Source organism: Bombus terrestris, chromosome 6 (assembly GCF_910591885.1).
Source record: "Bombus terrestris chromosome 6, iyBomTerr1.2, whole genome shotgun sequence".
In the NCBI taxonomy this organism is placed as follows: Eukaryota; Metazoa; Arthropoda; class Insecta; order Hymenoptera; family Apidae; genus Bombus; species Bombus terrestris.
In genome coordinates, this window is record NC_063274.1 from 3,959,972 (window position 1) to 3,985,068 (window position 25,097).

At 38.6% G+C, this 25,097-nt stretch overlaps 1 protein-coding gene across 11 annotated transcripts in view; it reads left to right on the forward strand.

Moving 5' to 3' along the window:
* LOC100650924 (protein expanded) overlaps nucleotides 1-25,097 on the forward strand; it is a 118,214-nt gene that overhangs the window by 53,871 nt on the left and 39,246 nt on the right. For 9 of the 11 annotated variants that reach the window (XM_012309250.3, XM_048406857.1, XM_048406866.1 and 6 more), the window contains one exon: nucleotides 7,461-7,616. In XM_012309250.3, coding sequence (XP_012164640.1) covers nucleotides 7,503-7,616 — 114 coding nt within the window. In that variant the 5' untranslated portion in view covers nucleotides 7,461-7,502. Of the gene's footprint in view, nucleotides 1-7,316; nucleotides 7,370-7,460; nucleotides 7,617-25,097 lie in introns of all 11 variants that reach the window. The other 2 variants (XM_048406861.1, XM_048406864.1) reach the window with 1 other exon arrangement.

Below are 25,097 nucleotides of genomic sequence, written 5' to 3' on the forward strand. Positions count from 1 at the left end.
GATGTACTGGTTCTCGTTCTTCAGACGCTAACAGCGATATCGCTAAATGCTTTTAAATTAAATCATTCGTTAGACCAGATCCATCTCGATATAGATGAGCGAGTTTCTCGTGCATTTCAACGTACGATATGTAGAACTTTATTTATCCGAATCTAGATACGTGTTAGAAAATATCGAGCCATTTCGTACAGTTGAAATTAACACTGTCTATGTATTAGCGAGACGTTACAAATCGCAAATCACAAGTTACAAGTTAAAAAGCAGCGTGGAAAAATATCGTTGCGTAACTTTAACGAGTTTGGCAACGAAATAAATAAAATTTTACGAGTTGTATATTATCTAATTACCTTATTTGACGGGAAATTATGAAATCGTAGAACGGAGATTTACAACGTTCAACTTGTAACTTATCGATTTACCTATTAATAAATAACGTTAGCGAACGACAAGTTACAAATTGGCACGGATCATATATTTCTGCTTTAGAATTTTACACTCTCACGCGAAATAGGTTAATCAGTTGACTTGTAATTTGGCAAGTTTACATGTTTACAAGTCGCTAATTACATGTCGTTAGTATCTATTCATAAATTGTAGCGTAGGTATTATAATAACAAGTTTGATAATAAACCAAATGAAACGTCGATGTAAATTGTACGTATTGAACGCTGATTATCCTATTCGACGTAAGATTGTAAGATCGTCACAAACAAGTCTGCAACCTGTGCCTCGTAACTAGTCAATTCCAATATACCATTAATTAGTAAATTATTAGGTGAAACTTCGACTCGGGCCACCGCTGTTTTTTAATCTTCTTTTTCCCATTTTCTGATTACTATCATATATATATCGCTCGATGAATACAGACGAAATATAACAGTCTCGAGTGTAGAGTTCCATTGGTTCGAAAGTTACGCGTATTTAAAGTTCCTTACTCTTAGCCTTAACCTACCATGTACAAGAAAGTTTAGAAAGTACGTATGAATCTCGCGTGAAATGGATTTAAGATTGCTACGAAAAACAAAGAAAGAAATGGAAAGAAGATGATGAATTAAGCCTGGTTCACACTGACAGATAATTGTCCGTAGACAGTGTACGTGCGTTGTTCGTCGTCATCAGGCAACGATATCGTCAGCTAATGCACAACAATGTATCTATCGATACACGTGGCTACATTTTTTTGCGGACAACGTACGCGAATCGACCACGAACACCTTTTGAAACGCGAATTGTCTGCGGACAATTGTTCGTCGGTATAGACTATGTTATAGAGCTTACAGTAGCTTAAATAATCTTATACCAGCGACGCGTTGAACGCAAATTACGATGTTATGTTTTCATTAGTATACAATTAGGTCTGGATAAAATTGTATGTACTCGTATACACGGCCGTATTGAGATGCGATCGTAATGAATCGTTGCTAAATGCCGGGTAACGGTCTGCTAGCTAGAAGACGCTGCCGGGAAGCTACGCAACGAATCGAAGGAAACGATCGATCGGCTAATCAGCTCGATAATACGAGACTGTTATTGCTGGTTGGTGATTATTTCCTGCAACGTGTTATTTGGAGATCACTGAAATATCCAGATTCAATGTGTTACGAACGCGCTCGAAAATTGCGCGTACGTGTCGGATTTTGAAAGAATGCGATATTTAATAGAGTATATGTTAAAAACGTATGTTAAAAGATAGACAGAGAAGAAGAAGTATAGGAATATCGTGACTTTTAACGTCGATATAAATTACGATACGTAAGATTTCAGGATCGTTCATTGAATATGCCTTAGAGAAAGAACGATTAATGTTGTTAAGAAGAAAACGGCTGAAGAGATTTTTAGTCCAAACGGTAAGAATTTCCATTGCCAGTGCCCATTTTGTGTTATGAATGCTGTCTTCGTAGGTGGAATGATATTTTTCATAGAAGTTAGTTTCTTACAAAATGAGACACGAAGCTCGGCTTGAAATAAGTAGACAAAATAGACGAGTATGAAGGATCAGTTTGCAGCGAAACGGCGTAAAAAGTGTATAGATTTGTTTATTTAAAGAAATTCAGCTTTATATTACAATGACGAATCAGCGAAAACTATTTGAAATAATTATACGTCGTTATATTATATTATAGAATAGAACTCTCTCGAGTCGACTACGACTGCAATCAGCATACGACTTCAGTCCGGATTGACACATTCACTCTCACTCGCCTAACCGGAAATTCGTGAAATTCTGCACATTTCACGGGCGTCGGCTACGATATAAATTCAGTATTTATACATTCGCAAACACGGTTCGCTCCAAATTACCCCAATTTCCAGTCATTTTTCCTAACAGACTTTCCAATTCAGATCTCTAAAAATAACGTCGATAGATTAAAAGTAATTTCATCGAGAGCGCGTATATTTACGCGTATTCTGCTTCGACTCGTAACACCTTTAAAAGAATATTATCAACGTAATTTATCTGTCGCCGCATAATAACAGGAAATGATATTTCTTCCTTAAAAAGCATATAACGAGAATACTGAATTCTATTAACAGCGTTGCCATTTCTGAATTCCCCATTTAGAATAGAGCAATATCTCCTCGCTGTATACCTGTCGCATCATTTTTAATATCATAACGAAGATAAGATTTCAAAATCTTCCAATAATATCCGTCAACTTTATCTTCGTCACCATTCAGATGAATATCCGATGCTTGTTCTCTGTACCCTCGGATAGGTAGGTTGCTAGGTAATTAGATTTGTACGCGCTGAAAAGGACGAGAAGTGGCGAGAGTGCGCAAAACACGGTTACTCATGCCGGTGGAATGTAGTTCACATTGTTTATATACCGCCTCCTACGTGCATGCACGTCGCACTTCGCCGAACGATAAAACCAGTCGCCGCGCCGGCGGCGCGGCGCTCCCGTCGTGGATATCGGTCTCTCTGTGCGTGTGCGCATGCTCCGTCGATCTCCACTTTCATCCCTGCCGATCCGTGCGATCCTTTGCCCTGTTTTCAAATTCGCCATGAGTGGTCACGCTGGCCATCAGGGAAAAACGTATCCACCCGCCATTCGAGTACGTTCTTCGATGCGATCGAGATCTGCATACTGATGTCCGACGACGAGTTAATTGCCGGAGATCGGTACCGGCACAAAGGTCGCCGGTGTCGCTTGTAAAACATCCTAGATCGTTTGACGTGGCGGTAATAAAAGACTCGTAACGCGTATGGCATTGGCTATAGGATGTCATTTCGAATGGAGGAATCTTATGGTTTGGATAGTCGCCACTTTTGCCTCCGTTGTTTCTTTGCTTCGCGTTTGCTTCGTTATAACGCAAGTATCTTGCCACATTTGCCGGTATACGAAGACAGTTCGGCAAATTTTCGATAGTAACGATTCTAATATTAGATTAGCTTTTATGTGACGCGATTGATCGATTCGTTCAATTGCTTTTAGAAGATATACGAAAACATAATTATTCCAGAAGCAAGAATTTTTACAATCTTTAAGTTGTTGTTTTGTCAATACGAATATATTAGCTAGCGCAGCTCGACATTCTGAATCATTTTTTCCTATACATGCAACCGTCGATCGACCATACTTTCCGAGATACTCGCGAGAAACTGTCGATGTCATTACGACGAATTTTGCTTGTAACTCTGTCTTCGTAACAGCGTACGCGTCAGTGTTAGTACATATAAACGAGGGTTGGACGAGCTTAAAGCATCGTGCACAACTATGCGAGTCTGTAAGAAATGTCTGTTATAACTCGATTAAAAATGACTATCATCGATGTATTGGGATTGGGATAGTCTTTTCAGTCCGGTCACCGCAACGCTTGTGTAGTTAGTAACGTATTACAAAAAACGTCATATTGATTTTTAGAAAGTGAAGCGTTATATCGATCAGTGCAGCGGAAAGTATGGAGATATTAAATGCATAGATAGATAAACGTAGAATTAATATCATATCATGGTTGATTTGATGCCATCTTGGTTTTTCTTATAAACTGTTTCGCTGCCTCTAATCCTTTCAAAAGTGCAACTTGTCCAAATTACCTAAAACACGTTTGTATCTTCTTGTTTCCCCATACCAACATTCTTACGTAGATCATCTCGTCGAGAAAACGACACATAGAAACATGGAAAACGTTATAAGTTTGCAAATATAAAAATTGAACATCGATTTAAAGTTAAACCAAAAGATTAATAAATTCGCATACATTAAATAATTCGGCAAGATTCGACGACATTGTACGTACAAACATGCTACAACCAACAGCGAAAAATCGTTCTATGAAAGCACGTGCTATCGTACGAGATAACTCGAATTTCCACCTTGTCTCCTCTCGAGATCCGACACTTGGACGTTAGAATATTACCCCACACCCATTTCACCACAGCCATGAATCACGACTCGCAACAAACACGGTTCATCCCCTATCCGCAACTCGAAGCCTCTTCTCGAGCATCGAGCATCGAGCATCCAGAGATCCGTAGGCCTGACGCGCAAAAATTGACTCTCCGTGATTTTCCTTCGAAGTCGGTACACGGGGTCGGTGATCGCGAGGAGAATGCAACAGGGACGCAGGTTGAACGGCTGCGAAATGCATTGGCTATCGGGGTCCAAGAACGGCCGAGAGAGCAACGAGGATACGAGACAGAGAAAAAGAGGGATGGTAGAGAAGGGTAAGAGAGAAAAAGGAGTTTGGAACGGGGATAGGGAGAGGGCGGCAAGAGGGAGAGGCAGAGGGAGAGGCAAAGGGAGAAGGAGAGACCGGCTTTTATAATGGCGCGGCAGTTATACCGGTAAGCGAGTAAATGCATCAACGTGCTGCAAACCGAGAGGCACCTGAGAAAGAGAAATAGACAACTCTGGCTACGAGTACATATATGTATGTATGTACGAGGAAAAGAACGGACCACGAGAAGAGGGTGGTGGGTTATGGCGGGAGGGGGAGGGAAGGGAAGAGGATCGAGGAAAAGGGACAGAACGTGGAGGCTCCTCGGGGTGTGGGCGGATTGCACGCGTCTCTCGGTAATGGATCCCATCGATCATCCCTCCGCGGGTAGATGGTTTCTCCTCCTTTCTGCTCTCTCGCGGATCGTCCATTAGTCAATTTCGTCGATTACCGTGGCGACTTGGTCGAATCATGGGACGACTCCAAAATAACCAAGCCGAGGAGGGGAGAAGAAAAACCGTTTCGAGACGCGGGCTTACTATATATATAATAATAGGGTAGCTGGAACAATGTTGCAAATTGTGTCTTTAAGAGGGATCGTGAAGAATCTGTTGAAATATGGAAATTTAAATTGCAATCTTTTTGTCGGGGATGCTTTTAAACGTTCGTTGCAAGAAGATTGCACGGAAATTATTTATAAAGCTAATTCTCCTTTCTGTTGTTCCTCTTGCTCGAGGATCGATAAGTCTTTGGGGAATTCGCGAAGAAACCTATTGCAAGGCGGAAATTGAAATTGCGATTCTTCCAGCAGGATATTTTTAAGTATTAGTTGCAAGGAAATTATTGCAAGATTATTCCTTCTTTCTTTGAAGTCTTTGATAACTTCGTTGTTATTAATTTCTTCGATTTGTTTTTTTACTTGGTACTCGAACAAGGCTATATTCCATTGAACGGTATAACGCGTAACAATAACGCGCCGCACCCGACTTCCCATAGCGTTGCTAGTAATCTCGCGATCGATGCGTCCTTAAATCCTAATTAATATCATATATTTCTCGCGTTTTTACATATCACCTGTTTTATAAACGCGTAACGATCAGCTAGAATTATCAACAAGCAAAACCGCATATTTCCACGATAGCAAAAAGACACAAAGTTATGGAAAAGTAATAACGAACGAAAAACGTAATAACGTTTCGTTATGCTTTTCGCATATATAAATATAAAATACATATATAAAATATAAAATACATAATCGCAATGGAATGCTCTGGAGGAGAGGTTCCGTGGAAATCGAAACAATTAATCGGTTCCAGAGGGCTTGAAATTCCACGGTAGATCTGATGCACTCCGCGTGGCATTTTTTTGCACGACTTATTGTCCGGCCGATTTATGAGCGGCGCGAGCGAGACCATCCGTTTCTCGGCTCTCCATCCATGCGACTTGCCTCTTGTTCCACGGAGATGAAAATAGGGTAATGCCGGGAGCGATTTTGTGATTTACCGTGGACCAACATCCAAAAAGGGATGCAGCACACGTATTGTGCACCGTATGCGGAGGCTTCGCTCTTTTTCTTCTTCTCCTTCGTCTTTTCTCTTTTCTTTTTCTTCTTCCTCTTCCTCTTCTTTCTCTGCCTTTTCTTCTTCTTCTTCATCCTACTCCTCCTCCTCCTCCTCCTCTTCTTCTTCTTCTTCTTCTTCTTCTTCTTTCTGTCGTTTCTACCGACTGGAATCTCTGGAAATGCCACTGTGATTTGTGCGACCGGTTACCGTTTCCATTTGCATATCCCTTCGGCTCTTTCGTACATTGTTATCTTCGTTGCCACGTGATTCTTTGCTCTAATAGCCTGACGTCGAGTAATCCCGGTAGTCGTCTTCTCTATTTTCGAAGAACCTTACGGAGGATCTGTTTGGTAATCGGCGACGCTACCTGGCTACTTAATCGATTTTTCATCTTCTATGGTTTGTTGATATCGCCGCTGGTCTTTTTGCATGATATTTCGGTTTGATGTCTTTTTAAATATAGGGATAACGCGAGGTTATCGTGCTACCTTGAAAAAGGATGTGCGAGGAATCTGACATTTGCGTATACGACGATGTCATTTAAACAGAAGTTTGTAACTTGCAGGGGCTTCCAGAATGATTCGTTGATCGATTTAATCTCGACATTGATACTCGCCAATTATATTATATTATGTACTCTACGTATAATTTTTTAGGGTAATATTAAATTTCTTGCCTGGACACGTGTCCTTTCATACCTTTCAAAATATAGAAAATATTTTTCATCGTACTAGTAAAATACCGAGTTTATTAAAGCGTATTTTCTCTTAACAATAATCGTACGTTTGGCTTTTACAAAACTTGTTGTCAACTTATCAGTTATTTTTAACAGACGCATTTTCGAATCTAGCAAGTTGCTTCCGTTCTCATGTAAAATCATTATAATCACAAAGTAAATTAGAACAAATAAAAATTCGACGATCAACAAGAACGTGTTCATCTCCTGTGTCTTGCTGCTGTGACCTTCTCCTGTGATTTAGTATCCCGGTAGCTTACGCTTGCCGAAACAAAAGCACAGCGCAGGAGAAAGATACGTAACGCTAATTGTAAACATATTTAACAAAAAAGCGATAATATGTACTTTTATTTCAGAAGCGCTAGGGTATGTTATACCTCGTCGGAGGCTCCACGGCGGGAGGTTAAAAGTACGCGTTTAGAAATTATTTGATGCTGGCTTGCAATACGAACAACTACGTGAAACCAGCTATCTTTCTTTTTTTACTGATATGATTACAGTGAGGACGCTGGGCGTAGCGGCGACGAAATGAAGCATGCAGCATGCGTGGTAGCGGTGTCACGGCTGCGCGGTCCTGCCTTCAACCCCTGGTGTCCGCCAGCCGCTACCTCGCCGTTCAAGTCCTTCCTGGTGATCCTCTTTACTTCGTCGTTGAGGTGAGTGGTTCAACCGAGTAAAATTAATAAACGAGTAAACAGAGGCGAATAATTCATGGCGACAATGCTGCATATTCAACACGCGATATATGTGTATAACCGTTTTCTTCTCGTTCCGTTATACCTGCGTAATTCCGAGTTATTATTATTTTCCACGCAACTCTCCCGTATTATCTTCCGATGAGAAACGATAACGTTGACTCTGGTAGCTCGTACAGATTCCACAACGATATTATAATTTTTGTCGGTCTCGAACACGATGCATTTCCTTTATACCTGCACTTTATGTCGGAAAAATGATAAATTTCACGTATGTATTCCTGAACGATTTTACGAATATTATTAATCCATGCGTTTGAATTATTTATGATGCGCGCGGGGTACTTGTTAGGTTTTCGTAGAAATGTTTTACCGTTAAAAACGAAGTTGCAATGGTACAGAAATACGCGTAGACTTTCAAATGCTGCGCTCGAAAATTATTATAATAACGCCAAGGGAAAGAAATTTACATTAACAATGAAACTTTGCTTGGATGCGTTGGAAAGAGTAACGTGACGGAAGAGATGAAAATTGTCTTAGTACTATATTAATGTTAACTCTCAATTGATAAGATACAAATTTTTATTCTACGCTATCGACTTATTTCCGCATGTAGGATCATCTTCTAATCGATTGCCCGCGTTATGCGTATCCCGATATATTACACACAGATATCCCGATAGTATCGATCTTTGTACGCTACAAACAAATTGACGAAGCAAAGAACTAACATCGTAGTCAGCAGGATTTCTATCGACACAAGCGAATATTCGTTTCTTTAAAGAACATCTCTCGCGATCGCGTTACGCTACATTTCGTCGCGCACCAGTCGCCAGCAACCCATAGCGTGCAGGAAACTAAAACAACGACCCGGATTTTTGGAAAAAGAACCAGCGTTCGACGTGTAGCATCTTGTTACGATCGTATTCCGTCCTCTGACCAGAGCGGAAACGCATGGAACATGCCCGCGAAATACCAGAGTTTATCGGAACATGTGCATCGCGCTGTCGAGGACACGCCCGGATTTTCTAATCGTGGAATGCGATTAGTTACATCCGCGACGCGCGTGGGTGTACAAATGCGGAATAACCGATCCGTGAGAGACCCGCAGTGTATACTATAGTATAGTTGATATATTAAGGCGTGCGAAGGTACACGCACCTGTCTTGTCCTTCTTAAAAGTCATTTACAACCGGCAGGCAGCGAGACTCGCAAGGAATACCTGGTACTATGTACAATAGAACGTCTAATGGAAAAAGTTTCTGGTTGGTCGATAAATTTGTCGTGCTATTGCAATGGCAATTTAACAATCGTACGGAATAAGTGGTATATATCGGTAAATTTAGAATTTGTTTCTCGTTAAATATTTCTGGATAAATTGTTTTCTTTTCGCTAGAAATTTATAACGTAAATATCTTTTATTCAATTTTCTATATATTTTAAGATCATCGATATACATATATGTGTTATACATATGTTTGTACAATTTTATTACGACTAGTCGATAGTTTCCATATTCTCTCATTCGACAAACGTAGATCGTACACGTATGTGTCGATAACTTTATTAATTCGTATTAAATAGTAGGTTTGATATTTTCGATAAGTTACGATACGATGTTATAAGATTTATATAGCGCGAAACTTGAAATTCGTTATGTAAATTCTGTTCCGATCTTCTGATTTTCTGCTTAAAAGTTGTTAAGGAAGAATGCGTTATAACTCAACTTGTATTTTCACACTGGTGTTTCGTTCCGGTTCACGGTAGAACGCGTGCCCTCGTAAATTTTTCAACGCTCGTGAAAAATGAGTGATCTCGTTTGGAGGCGTGTGTTTACACGAATGACGCACGCAGTATGTATATGCGCGATTCATCATCGTTCCAAAAGAGCTGTGATTGCAATTAAAAGAGTTGTTGCCGATTAAATCTGCCGGAATAAAGGCTCGTTTGATGGTGCGTTTTACTTAACGATTCGTAAGATACACGATTATATCGTGTTTAGGCGTTTAACCGACGACATGACTAATGCTTCTCGCGTAAATAACCACGCGTTAATTTCATTTTTAATCGTCTTTCCTTTCATCTACCGTTCCCTCCTGCTTTGGTTTATCGTCTATCGAATAAATAGCGACAAGTAGTTGTTAGAGTTAGCCAACGAGCATGGTATAACAAGCTATGAGAGTAACAACTTGATACATGTAATATTTTAATACAAATTCGTATTTTAGCAGACTAGATCAGCGCGAATGAAATAATCTTTCGGTAAAGCTACATAGATGTTTCCTGTGCAAGTATAGGATTTTTAACCGTTTCGATCTTCAATTTAGCCTTTGCCAATTACTCGTAACCGGTAAAAATTTGCAATTACAGTTCGGCAGTTTACAAACCAGACATTCTTCATTTTCTCTTTTATTTGTTAACACAAATACTTTTTCTGTTTCCCTTTCATATATTGTAATTTAATCGAATAAATATTAGGTTGTCCGAAAAGTGTCTTTTCTCCGCAAACGTGTTTTTACAACAGTGCACGTTTATAAAAACGTGAGACCAAGTCTATGAAATGTCGAGGTGTTTATGTCAACAGAACAAAATGGATCGTACGTAATTCGATAAAATAATATAAAACAAAAAACACTGCGCGTCTATTATTTCCTCATACAACGAAAGAAACTTTTCGAACAACCTAATATTTTGATCTTTTAAAATTACGATCGTGTTTGTCAAAAACGTCAAAAACACAGAGGAGCAGCACGTGTCAAGGTGGACGCATCGTGCGCCGTCCATCTATTTCCAAGGATATATAATACTATCGTCGATGCTGTTAAACTATAAACGTGTCATCGGAATTTTGGCTCGATAGCGGCTTTGAGTGGTGACAGTCTTGATGACTACCGCGATTTTAACAAAGAGTCGCGGATGTTGTAGTTCCGGGGTTCCTGGCAAAGAGCTCGACGCTCTCTGTTTTCCGCCAAGGAGGATCGCGTGCACGGGGCCGATGACTCGAGGACTCTCGGGAACGCTCGAGCTCACGTTGTCCTGTGGCACGTGGAAAGCGATAATAAGGGTTTTCTAGAAAAAAGAATCTGGCTACGTAGCAGACAAGGCGATGGACAGTCCTCTGACAAGAGGACTGCGGACAGAGTCAAAGAAGCTCGTCACTTACTCCCAGAATCTTCGCGTGATCCAGATCGCCCAAGTTCGATATACGTTTTATATTATTTGACATGTTCTGCCGTCATTTTATCTCCTTTCCGTTTTAAACGCTATATTCATATTACCTTATATCAACAAAAATTGAGAAATTAATTAATCAGATGCTGTAAGAATTTACGTAAAGTTAGACGAACGAAAGAAACAAACGTACGATCTTAAATTAAATTTCGGAAGCGGTCGTTTGATCGGGTTTGGTGAGGTTAGCGTTCACATAATACCATTCGTTACACGATTGAATGATTTTTAACGTCAAATGGTTAGCTTCGGCTGCAATACACGACGTTACTCGTCCCACGCAAATAACGCGTTTCTTGCAACGATACTCGCGCAACTCTATTTGCTACGTTATTCGCGTTTGCTGCCATAATTGCAAGAATGAACGTTTCCTCGGCCACTTTTTACAGCCAAAGCACATTGGACTTCATTGATTAAGTCCTGATCGTGGGATGTTTTACAAGAGATCGGACATCTCCTAATGCCGCTTCTGTAACGAGCTCATTAGCGCGAGTCTACGTTTTTCGAGAACGCGGAGGAAGTAACCTTGCTTGTGTTCGCCGTCTCTTCTTCACGACACTTCCCATGGCACTATGTGAAAATAGTATCTTATCGATTTCTTTCTTTCCTTTTTCCTTCTTTTTTTTCGTAAGATCGCTTCCTATCGCGAGTTGCTCCTTTTGTATACGTTCTAAATATAGAAGTCTTCTAACTGGTTTAATAACGTCAACCACATTTTACGATATGCGTTTTTTATATTACAATTTTTACCAGTTATCGTATTTTTCGAGGTATCCGAGGAGATCGATGAAAAATGATCATTTCAGAATTACGTACTTAGGAATTGCGTTTCCTCAGAGATTGAATTGCATATTTACGAATATACGTTTCGTTAGGAGTCAGAGTAGGTGCTCATCGTATTATACGACGATATAACGAAAATCAACGAACACGTACCTCTTTCTTTTTTTAATTTCTTTAATTATTTAATTCTTCAAATTCTTTAATTTCACTTCTCACCATCCTATCTCAACTCGATCGAACTTCAAATATTTAGACGCATCTGGCAATCAGAAATATCAGTCGCGATTCCTTTGTACCCTGTTTCGTTCCACAAACGCTTGAAGATTATTTTAGATTCATTCACGAGCTTGAAAGAGCGTCTCTGTTTTCGTAACGTGGCGTCGCAGTAGAATGCGTAGTAGAGTAGACAGGCGAAGGCGGCGGCGGTAAACGTTTCAATGGCAAGGTTTCCGCGGCGATGTCGATTTGCTCGTTCGAGGCTATTGCCTTTTCGCGTCGTTAGACAAACCATCTACACGGAGCGTACACGCGGTTACGGGTACGTCGGGCCGCGCCGCGCCGGCAGCGTTCTAGCACACCTTCTCACACGATACCATCTAACTAATTATAGCCAGGCTCATTTGTAACGACGAATCTGAATTCCCGGTTGCCAAGGAAATTCCTCGTTCTGCCTGCGTGGCCCCGCGTTGTAGCCTGCTGCGAAATCAACAGGCCTGGATTTTATCCTCGTTACGCCGATCATCTGAAAGTTTGCTCGAGTGTACGTATCAATTTTGCCACTCAAACTGAGTCAGCTGTACGTTGCGTGATAACAGAATATTTGCTTAAATATCGGTAATATAGAAAAATGCTAACTCTTCGCAATGCTTTTCTTCCGCTTTTTTGAATCTTTATTGATTTTTTACTGTACTCCATAGAGTAGAATATAGATAGGTATTGAGTAGTATTGAAAATTCATTCCATGGACATTTCGTAACACTCGTTACATTCAGGATAACCATAAACGTGGATGTAATAATTACAAAGTGGACTTCCACTTATTTCCGCACGTGGAATAACTTTGCGTCGATGGATCGTTCGTTCTCGCCCAGTCGAGAATCGGTCAGATTCTCGTATACGTGGCAAATTTGAAATTCGATTATTTTAGAAAAATCAAGCCTCAGGCGCGATCTTGTCATTCTTGATCTTTGACTCATTTCGAGCCGTAGAATCACTCCGGTCCTGTTTCTATCGATTACCAACCATCCTATGGAACGATCGTTGCCAACGAACTAATAGGTTTAGCCGAATATCTACTATGTTACTTGTGAAAATATGTATGTTAATATCAATAGTATACTAAATATACTAACATTGTACAAGAATTATGTCTATAGTCGATGATTATGTTACAAAACATCGATCAACAAAAATGCAATTTTTCCTATAACAATTTTCGTATCCTACCGGATATTCATAAAGATATTCGATTATCGCTTATATTAGGTTGTCCGGAAAGTGTTTTTCTTTTACAGACGCGTCTTTTACAACGACGCATCTTTATACAAACATGAAATCTAATCCATCGAACGTTGTGATCTTTATCTTGATAGAACAAAATGGATCATACGTAATTCGATAAAATAATATAAAACGGAAAATGTTATGCGTGCATTATTTCTTTATAAAACGAAAGAAACTTTGCGGACGACCTAATACATGTGGGTCAGCTGGCAAACGTTGGATCGTATCGTGCGATGAAATTGCGCGAGTGATTGGCCAAGTAAGTGGGAAAATAATTATAAACGCCAGGGAAATGGAGATAAAGGAAAGAACGTTCGTTTCTTTTTCCAAACACGGTATAATTATCTTGTTAACTAAGAATAAGAAAGGCGAGTTAACTCAATATCCGTAGCTCGTCTGTAATTTCGACGTATCTTTCATTTTTCCTCTGATAATTTCTTCAACGATGAGAAACGACAGACAGAGGATAAAACATTTTTCCGGTCTGAAACGCTTACGTGCTCGTGAAATCGACTCATTGTTACAGAACACGCGATAAAAGATACGCGTTCGAATTAAAACCTTCCATTCTTCGTGCTACTATAAATGTCCTGCCGTTTGCTATTCGTGCTTTCTACGGTATATTTCTCGAACGATCGCCGCCGATTTTTATCTTATTCCGCTTACCTTCGGTATCGATACTAATTTATTGCGTCAGCATAATAATTACGTAGATAATTGAAACAGCGATTAGAGGGACGGTTTGATCGTTTCAGCGAGTTTCTGTCCCGATGGAAAAACACGTCGCTCATTGTTCATTCCATCTGATCGGGAGAGCGTACCGTGGAATTTCTGTCGTAAGAGGACGATCGACTTTACGCTTAGTTACTCATTTTGCTTGTTTCTCGAGAATACGCGGTTCAGCTATGTCGGAATCGTATTAAAAAATGTTACATATTAATAATATTAGCTTCGTTGTTTAACACAAGCCCTCGACCCTCGATATCGCAGTATCTGTAATACATTCGATCGCTAAATTTTATTTCGTTTGTTATCGAAAGCAACGCCGTATTCTACAAGAAAATCAATTAGTATAATAGTAGAAATCTGTGTCTTGCTGTTGAGAATCGTGGATCTTAATCGCTGAAATCAATGTATAGGAACACTTAGATTATACTTAGAATTGATATTAAAGTAGTTTCAGATTTATTTAACACTAGAACTACCGACAGTTAACACGAAGCTATCTCTACCAAAACCAGTGAAAATGACTGGTCCTTAAAAAATACGTAATAATAGAATATTTTTATATTCATTGATTTATTACTTTCTTACAGAAGGAATTCCATGTTATGTAGTACATTTTTGGTATTATTAATCCATCTGGGATCATAATCCCTAAACGAGGATTGACACATTTATTAGATTGTAGAACCAGTCATTTTAACTGGTGTGATATATCTAGTGTCAGCGTCTAGCGGTCTAGCGATCGATCCGGAATTTTCCTGATAACTGATATCATCATATCGAGTGATACGCAGTAAAAATTATAAAAACGTGTGGCAAGTTGTACTAAACGTGGAAACTGGTTAATTGGAGTTCGATAAACATATTGCAGCACCCTTTTACACTTTGACAAGTACCAGTCATTTTGACTGCTATTGGTATAAGTAGCCTTGATACAAAATTATTTTGGAGTTTGAACACATAAAAAACAAAGTAAAATTCATTATATTATTCTTTTAGTTATCACATGAACTTTATAACATAAAGTAGAAATTTTAAAATAAAATTATAAAACCAGTCAATCTGACTGGTGTGGTAGTTATACTGTTAACGTGTAATTTACAAGATCATCGTCGATACACATTTGCACGCGTCTCTGCACTCTCTTTGTCTCACCATCTTCTATACCACACTACCCATGGAACAGTTGCATTCATCTGTTTTACGAGACACTGTGCATGCACATACTTCCACACACTCATACTCGTACATGTGTGTCACTACCACGCGGATAATCTAGCGTAGCACACAAAATTGCACGTATCTCAATACTTGCTACTCGTGTAATTTTGTCAATAACGTTAGCTTAATCGCGGACGAGTGGATAAATATTTATCAGCAACGATGTAAATTACGTAATTCTTGTAGGAAGAAAAATTCGTACGGACGATATTTTTGTCAGTGCCGCGAATCTATCGGCGGTGGAAGACGACCACGGACGAAATCGCGGGCCCGATAGGATCGACCGTAAATCTGAACCGACAGGCTGTTCCAGAGGATATTTTATGGTGGCCCGTAGAGATTTGGTGCGGACAAGATCGGCGCTGGAATGCGTCGAGCGACTCGAAATATTCGATACGGGGCGATAAATTGTTCTTCTACCTTGGCGCGTACATTCCACGCCGAGCATTTATGAGGCACCTTTTCCCTGGGGGCAGTGCTTAAAATGTTGCAGCAATTGTAATAACATTTCCGCGTACGGTTTCTCCGACGATGCTTCTTCTCTTTCCTCTCGTGCAATTAGCTTGGCCGCCTCTCTCTTTGCTCCGTTAAAATTTTTCACTGTTAGAACGATACGTTTCCGCGTAATTTTTACATCGGTGACTAGAGAGATCTGGAAATGGAAATAGAATTCTCGAGTGATAAAAATTTTGGTATACGCGGATGATAGGTTGATTATCGATGAAAGCGATAGCGTATTTCATGGTTTGGGTTTGTAGCTTTAAGTAATAATAAAAACAAAATTATTTACAGAGATATATGAACATGGGAATAAAATAAAGGGAAGAAAATTATTTAGACAGATATATTCTATAATAAATGAAATAGTATATTAAAGGAAATATTTGATTCGTTCTTGGATTTTTATTTGTTCAAAAAAAAAAAAAGATATAAGCAAAGTTCCGTTCCAATATAGTGTCTCGATAAATGCATTATTTATTTCAGCTTGATTTTATCCTGTTTTTCTAACATATTGGTCAATATTTATTTTTACTATTAAACGGTAATTAAATTTATTATAATCGTTAATTATTGCTATTAATTATATCGATTGGCACCCGGTTTCCATTAAGAATATCCTGGTTTTTCATATTCGACCAGTTTTTATTATCCAGAATTTTCTGCCGGTTGATTCATAAGCTCGTGAAGGATCATGTTGCTCTACCGTAGCAGATCGTCGACCGGTTTCCGTAAAGCTGTATGGTTCCTGTTATATCAGATAACTTTCTAATCGTAGAAAATAATACAAGCTTCTATCGGATGTATCGAAAATTCTTTCGCTGTAATTACCGAGTAAAAGGAGGAAAAGGCTCGTCGTGGATTCTACAGAAACGTCTTGAGGCAGGTGTCCATTTGACAGTAAAGCTATCCACGTTGAGAGTTTTAAGAATGACTATCCGATCCGATAGTGACTCGGATAATCGTTCTGAACGCGGTATCCACTTGCGAGATACAACCTGCAGAGCAAATCGCGATACTTTTCCTATGAAATGGATACGTACCTTCGCGTGGTATCTACGCAACGCCATTACACCTATCAATCGATGTAAACTCAGCAAAGTAGTATCGTATATATAAACGAGAATAAAATGATTAAATTAATCGGCAAACACATTTTCCCGCGGGTAATTTCGTAGCGACTATGCTTTCTAAACATCTAGCTATTAAATAACGAGGAATTGAAATAACAATAAATTATTCTACTGATTTCGCTATGTTTGTTTTTCTCCTGTAGTCTCGATCTTCAGCGTTCAGGATATCTAGAATTACAATTAATCTGCTACGGTTCTCGTACGTTTATATGCCGATCTTACTCTTGGCTTAACGAGCGAAAAGATTTTTAATGTCTTAAGAAATATGTTATCGCATAATCATCGTACGAATAAACGATTCTATCGCGTTGTTTTCAAATTGGGGAAATTTGCTGCTAGTGAAAAGCATGATCGCATCTAAAACATTTCGGTGAACTACAGATTCGCCGATGTCTCTGTCATTGTTGATGGCTTCGGTGCTACTTACGTTTCTTTCTATTTTTCGATAAATCATGTTTTGCACATCCTACGCGCCACGTCTTTTCAACTCGATCCATCACTTTCCGTTCCACTCCGCGTCGGAACACGTTACAAAAGCAGGGACCGAATAAAAAGAACCTCCTCCCTCGCAATGTACAATGTTCCGGGCAGAGTCGCGTTGCTAAACAGATCGTTCTGATTCAAACGATCTCCGACTTGCAAAAAAGATTACCTCGTAAATACGAAACCGTGAACGTCAGACACGATTCGTGCTATAAAACTAGCGCGATTTCAATACGCGTTCTCGATGTTGAGCATTCGCAATTTATGCAAATCCCAAACCACAGAGAATCCGTCGATACTTTGTCCAGTTTGCATCGCGAACGAGACAAGGCTCGGTCCTGGTCCTGGAGCTGCGTCTATTCAGCTCGAAAGCCACGGATTCCGATGATGTCACGGCGGTACAGTAAACAGTAGAAAACGAGGTTACGCCAGGTTCCATTTCAATATTCGTAGATGTCCAGTTCTTTGTCTCTATGTATATGCGTTTGTCTACGTATTTCGTTTCTGCTCTAATCTTTCTTTGCCTGTCTTTCCGTACTTCCGCCTATATCGCTTCCTTTTTCTCTTTGTCTGTCTGTCTTTTTTTGGTTATCGCGTCTGTCCTAGTCTGCCTGTCCTTATTTATCTTCGTCCATCTCTCTGTCTAACGCCTGTCGCTATCAGTAATTCATCGACCGCAGTAAGAACAATAGCTACGGCTACTCCGAGGACTTTTCCATGATTATACGGTGCTTAAGCTGTGATTACCATGTACCGTGAACGAGCTGCCACACGGTACGCCGATCGTTTTTCGCAACAGTAGAAAAGAATAGAGGTTCTTCGTTGAAGGCGTGTTATTATACGGAAGGAGAATATCTGTTTCTAGCAGAGGACTGCATGTTCTTTTCTCCACACGGCGATTCGTAATTGCTCTCACGTTCGCTCGTTTCGCTATTTTTCGTGCAATGTGTTACAGCGTGGCTTTGTGAATCTGACGTTCGATAATGCTGATAATTGGATAATCAGAATTCATACCTTTATACGTAGTTTTCGTACTTTCACGTTGCCAATTTGGCTCCAACGTATAGTATTCGGATGACAAAATATTCGGCTACGACATTTCTCGAGGGCTTTGGAGATCGTTGAAGTTCAGAACGACGTAAAATATTTGAGTCATCCTGTTCGTGTACGCGTCTTCGTGGATTTTGGCGATACTTTCTCAACGTTTGGTAGCTTAAACTTACTCTGTGTGCATTCGGATTAAGTTTGGATTATTTTTATTTTCCGCGTGCCGCGCCGTGAGCCTCGAGGCGACCTCGTGATCATACAAAAACCGGTAAACGGGAAAATTGGCATTTCGAGCTTTGGCATTAGTTGTGCCATCGCGACGATATCGCGCGAACAAAAATCGCTCGTCTGCGTCGCGTTTCACGCGGATTTCTACAGTTGGGACCTTTGTCAGCTAAACGTTCGCAAGGCTGAATTTCCAAAAATGTTCATTGTCGTGAAAAATGACCCTCGTTTTCGACTTTGGCAGTTTAAAATACCCTCCAAAAGGCACATTCGGATCAAAAATGTTCAGCAGCTCGACCGCTACCTTTCCCGGGAATTTGAACGTTTTCCGTGGTCTTTCAATCGTTTAGGTAAAATGTGATAAAAGGCAGCAATGAAATAAAATTTGTCTGTATCGAGTATCGAGCGAAGAACACGTAATAAGAATATCTCGAGGATAGTTTCCGTTTATAGCGAATTCAGGCTAACATTGGCATCTTTCAAACGAAGAAACTAGGTTGGATTAGCAACGAGAAGAACGAAAAGAGTAACGCTGAATTATTGAAAATATTTTCAAAATCGACCACAAGGTAATCCTTTCTTCCTCGTTTTTTTTTTTTTTTTTTTTTTTTTAATTCGTTGGCCTCCTTAAGAATTCGATCGTTTCGTTCGCAACGATCGTACAGCGTACGATCCCACTATGCGCTACAGTTCCACGTTGCAAAAATGCTTTCGAGTTTACTTGTTTGGTCGTACGTGGGCAACTCGCATAATTTATTTGATTCCGTTGGAAGAAATATGTATTTAAGAAGCTCTCGTTAAGCAGTGTTGCATGTTCCATGCGTTTACCGGGAATCAAGACGAAAAGCGTATGATACGAAGGTTCGTGTGCATTCCGGTATGCTTTGAAGCGTTAAAACATGTCAGACAAATTCCAACGTTCGCTTATGCACGTACGATAAGCCCTACGGATACGAATGTAATCGGCTACCTTTGAAATCCTTCAAAAAATTGCGGAAATCATTGAGATTCCTTCGACGATGGATAACGAGGATGCATTAGATAAGAAACGGGTAGAAAGATGATGTTGATCGGATGGTAATTAATCGATTGGCCATCGAGAAGATTTTATTCCTCTATTAACGACCAGAAAAATATGTATCCGTGTATTTTTCTTACAGATCTGCGAAGTATTTTGATTAAGTTCCTTATGCAGATCGGGTAAACCATGCGTTATTGGCAAAGGTAGAAATAGTCAGTGAGAAATTAAATGCATGTATCATGCGGATTATTCCTCCGGTGTAATTGGAAATTCTTGCACGTATGGCCTGTAACTCTGATACAGAGCGTATACGTATTTCCACTTTGCGTTCGTTAACTCTTTAATAACCGTTCGACGATATTTTCTATATCATCGATTATAATTAACGATATATTTAAATCACGTATTCCGAGAGTCACGTATTGAGATATTTCATTTGGTCATGCTTTTAATCGGGCAATTTTTTAGGCTGAATATTCAATTGCCTTTCGTTTCTAAAACCACATGAACGAAGGTTTGTACGTAGACAGGAATTTTATGTTACGAGTATCGTAATATTATCAAGTTGCTGTAAATATAGTTTCTAAGATACCTAACAGGGATTAATAAGTGTAATCCGTTTTTGAACAAAAATTTATAGCAAAAGCAAAAACCGTTCGAATGAATATGCAACTCTTCCGCGGTATAATATTATCATAACTAGTTCATTGATTTCAGTTTTATGATGTTGTTTCTGCCTCGGGATTTGTTTGGTCAAGTCTACAATGCCAAATATAACATTAAACGTGATATATATATCCATATCGAAACTTTATAATTGATTTCAACCAACACAGTTCTGCTAATGATACTTGCTCTTGGCAAGATGTTCTCCTTTAAATGTTGAACATGGTATTAGGTAATTTGTTTAAAGAGTACGTATTATCAAACCAGTGAAAAACATAAGAAACTTTTTGTGCGGAAGAATAGAAAACTCGACTTAAAACAACCGCAATATCGCTTGGTTGGAAAACGACATTTTTTATAACAACCTAACGATATTGTAATAACGATAACCAAATTACGGATACTTGGGCAATTTTATACTTTTCTTAAAACGTCACTAAGGGGACGAAACGTAGGTATTTTTGCATATAACGTATACTTTGTACGTTCTAACATTAAAAGCTTATGATTTTACTTACGACTAACCATCACAAATTTTCCATTTACTCTCGACCATCGTCAATTTTTACCAACGTTAATGTTAATTACACACTGAAAAATGTCCTTAAGATCTGGTAAGCTCTACCATTCGAACAAAAATCAACCATGTCTCTGTTATTTTTCCCACAAAAGACCTTCACCTTTTTTATCCTTATCTTCCATGCATAATGCAAACGGACGACGAACAGCTGACGACCCATTGACCAGCGTAGACGACGCATCTTCTTCGTATTACTCTAACAGTATGATTAAGATGTTGCTGCAAGTATTACAATCGAAAGGATAATCCTCGGCATAAATCTTCTTTGTCTCTGCAAAAGGACCGAAGACAATCGAAGACTATTGCGAGTTGTTCTCGCGTCCTATGTATAATACATACTAATACGTACTAGGAGCGAGGTGTATCGCGTCACTCTGATCACGTTCCGATACATTCTTTTGTCAATGCATGGCACCACGGAGCATAGCTACGTCTGCAGGCTACCTACCACGGGACGGTTGTAACAAGTCTGGTATGTGGTACGCTTTCACCGTTTGCAATATTCATACATCCACGCATTGTTATTACATGCTACGCGCGCTGCAGAATGCCAGCGTGCATGTTACGAGTCGAAGTGATAAAACCATCGACTGATGATGACTTTTTCGAAACCCAATCGCATGGCTGCCATCGGCATTCAACCGTGGAAACGTGTCCAACTTGTCGATTAAGCCGATGTTCTTCACCCAAGAACGCATTTAAATCGTTGACGTTCTTCGAATAAAATATACGAATAAAGATTTCGTTAAGTTCCTCGCATTATCAGACTCTATCAGATTTACCATCTTTCCGTTTGCAATAAGGAATATTGTATTTTCATGTTGGGAATAATTCGATGGAAAGAAGATACTTTATTGCGCTATACGGTTATTTTAATTGAACTGTGAAGAAGCCTATTCTCGATTTCTCTCGTCCAAGCTTTTTACGGTTTAAAGATTTTTTTTTTTTTTTTTTTTGTAGGAACATTTGCGCGGAATCCTTGCTGTTATTTTTATTGCACCGTGGAGTTTATCTTCGCATTCTTTCGACCAGGCTTGCTAGTCTTTACATACTTTTTTGTGCACATGTTTATACAGAAATCAAGTATTGCCGTGGCTATTTTCAATTTTTACGTCAAAATTTTCATTTCTACGTGAAATAAATGCAATAAATATGATATTAACGAGAAAATGATATTATGAAACGATGTGGATTTCCTGTAAATTCTAGAAACGTTGTTTTCTCGTTAGTCTAGGAACAAGTACTTGCCTGCAACTTATTTAACTAACAAACTCACAAAATTCACAGAATGCATAAAATATCCAGAGTTAGATTACTCTATATAATTTTTAATATTAAAACAATAGTAAAACAACTCTCCATTTATGAAGATATAGATTTGCATAAAAATCTGCAGTCTAGCGATGATTCTTAAAATAATTTCTTAATACTTCCTTTTCCAGTTTCAATATTGGTCTAGCTGCTTTTCTTTACAGCTTAAAAATTAGTTTTTTCTTATGTGTAATAGAGATTGACTAGTCTGTCTCTAATCGATCGAATGACTGTAATTAAACGAATCGTAGTGCATATTTTATGTAATTCTTGGCTAATCGTTAAAAGAATTGACAATGTTTATCCTTTCAAAGAGCTATTGATCGGCACGAACAATTACGCTTCTACAGATCGTACAAATCATAAAATAAAATTACAGTCATCATTCTGCGAAGACTATAGACGTAAAAAAGTAAATGGATTAAAAATATACTTAAACGTACAAAGGTATACATTATACATACGCGGATGCCGGTGCTTCTCAAGAGATTAATTGCGAATTTTATGTTCTCCGTTCTGATTACGGTCTCTCCTTCTTTTTTTCCGCTAAAATCGTTTGAGAGATAACGCGTAAACGTCGCTCAAAAAGACGCATAAAATGGGTTGACGCTAATGTCGTTTACACAAGGGATTCCGGTTTCTCTAGAATCTGGGTTACCGCAACTTTAAAGCTATCCGTGTATAAACGGTACATTTTCTGTCTCGTATTACGCGCGCCGAGCTAACCATGAAAAATACCGCGATATTAATCGATCTTTGGATTTGCGGGTACATCGATGCGGAACATACGGAAGAATCGGTCGAGTCTTCGGGTAAAACGATGTTAATCTGTATATCAGTGGCAAGTTGTGGGAAAGATATAGGAAATAAAAAATATTTAATATTATTAATAGTAGAACTATGATAGGAGCAATCATCAACATATCATTTTTTTTTCTTTTTTTTTTGGAGTTACAACAGCGTATTTTCGAGGATCTGTATGATGTATTTGTACAACGACGTAAATGTAATTTATTTAATATCTTTGATTTATTCCTTGCAAAAATATTTAATGGAACAAAAGTGTGTTTTTCTTCTGACATTGTATATTTTTTGATCAAATACTTATCCCCTGTTCGATCATTTGCTATTAAATAATATTCCTTTAATATTTTTATTTATTTCTTATACATAGTCCTCGCTTATAGGCTCAAGGCGCACTTCCGGCTTTGTATCTTTTTCTTATTTTCTTCGTTTGCTCTCACACTCTCGTCTTCTTCGTTCATTCTTCTCTGCTTACGCTCTCAGTCTCACCATATGATAGACACGCCGTTTATAGGTTGTTCTAAAATTTCAACATTTACATATAACGTAATATCAATCGCTTTCCTTAAGTCCTTCCTTTCTCTTCCCTCCTTCTCCGTCATACCGTTCTTCCTCCTATTCGCTTCCTCTCCGGTATCGAACACTCCTCTTTGCTCTCTGTTTCTCACTTTTACTCTCAACCCCCTTGTTCGTATTCCTTTATCGATTAAAACTAAAGTTTAAATTACTTTTAATAAATTTTAATATGGTAGATCAGTGTAACGAGTTTAGGCTCCAAAACTGATGAAAGCCTTTCTTCTATTGGATTTTATATTATACTTATACTATGTTTTATGTTATACTTGTGCTATTTCTTTAGTCATCGATAATTCTAGCACCAATATGGTAGATCAGTGTAACGAGTTTAAGCTCCAAAATTAATGATCTTCTTTTATTGGATTTTATATTATACTTATACTATGTTTTATGTTATACTTGTGCTATTTCTTTAGTCATCGGTAATTCTAGCGCTAATATGGTGGATTAATGTAACGAGTTTAAGCTCCAGAGCCAAAGGTCTTTCTTTTATTAGATTTTATATTATACTTATACTATGTTTTATGTTATACTTATGCTATTTCTTTAGTCATAGATAATTCTAGCGCTAATATGGTAGATTAGTGTAACGAGTTTAAGCTCCAGAGCCAAAGGCCTTTCTTTCATTGGATTTTATATTATACTTATACTATGTCACATATACTATGTTTTATGTTATACTTATACTATTTTTGTAGTCATCGATAATTCTAGCGCTAATATGGTAGATCATACGAGTTTAACGAGGCTAAGCTCCAAAACCAAAGGTCTTTCTTTTATTGGATTTTATATTATACTTATACCACGTTTTATGTTTTATGTTTTTGGCATCAATGACGCAGTTTAGTGATAACTACATTATCAGCTAGGGCCATCTATAGGCAAATTCCGGTTTCATACTTACAGACCTGATATGCTATTTCTTTAATCATCGATACTTCTAACGCTATCCAATATTAATACCGTTATATTACGTAGTCCCAAAAGTTTCTTCCGTCTTATAAGGAATTAATAAATGCACAACGTTCTTTGCTTGATACTTTTTTATTGAATTACGTACGGTCTATATTGTTCTATTAAGATAAAAATCACAACATTTGGCAGATTGGGTTTCATGTTTTAACCTAGTAGATGTAGCTTGCAAGTATCAACTGAAATACATATGACTATTCTCTTGTGGTAATTGTACAAGATTGAAAAATACGCTAATTATGAGAAAAATACAAAATCAGAAACGATTATTGCAATAGAAGAAACTTATCGAATACTGAAACCGCTAAACTGCGATTAAAAGGCTTGGTTATACTTTATACTTAAAGCATATTACGTATGTTACGTACATCGTATTTACGCTCTTTCTGTATCATTTTTTTTGTTTTTCTTTCTTTTTTTCACTCACCTGGATACGATGTTTATGTCGATGAACTTTACCATAACGTCGACGAGTCAATCTTAAAAGGTAATCATTTGTGCACAAGATTTCCCCTGTGTAAATTCGTAATTATATATGCAAAATAAAGGGCCGATGGTTTCGAGAGCGATACAATCTCATCACGTGTGCTCTGTTAATTATATCAGTCACGTGCGTTGCGACGTTTGTTCGAGGGAGACGCCTTTTCATTTTCTGTCGAACATGT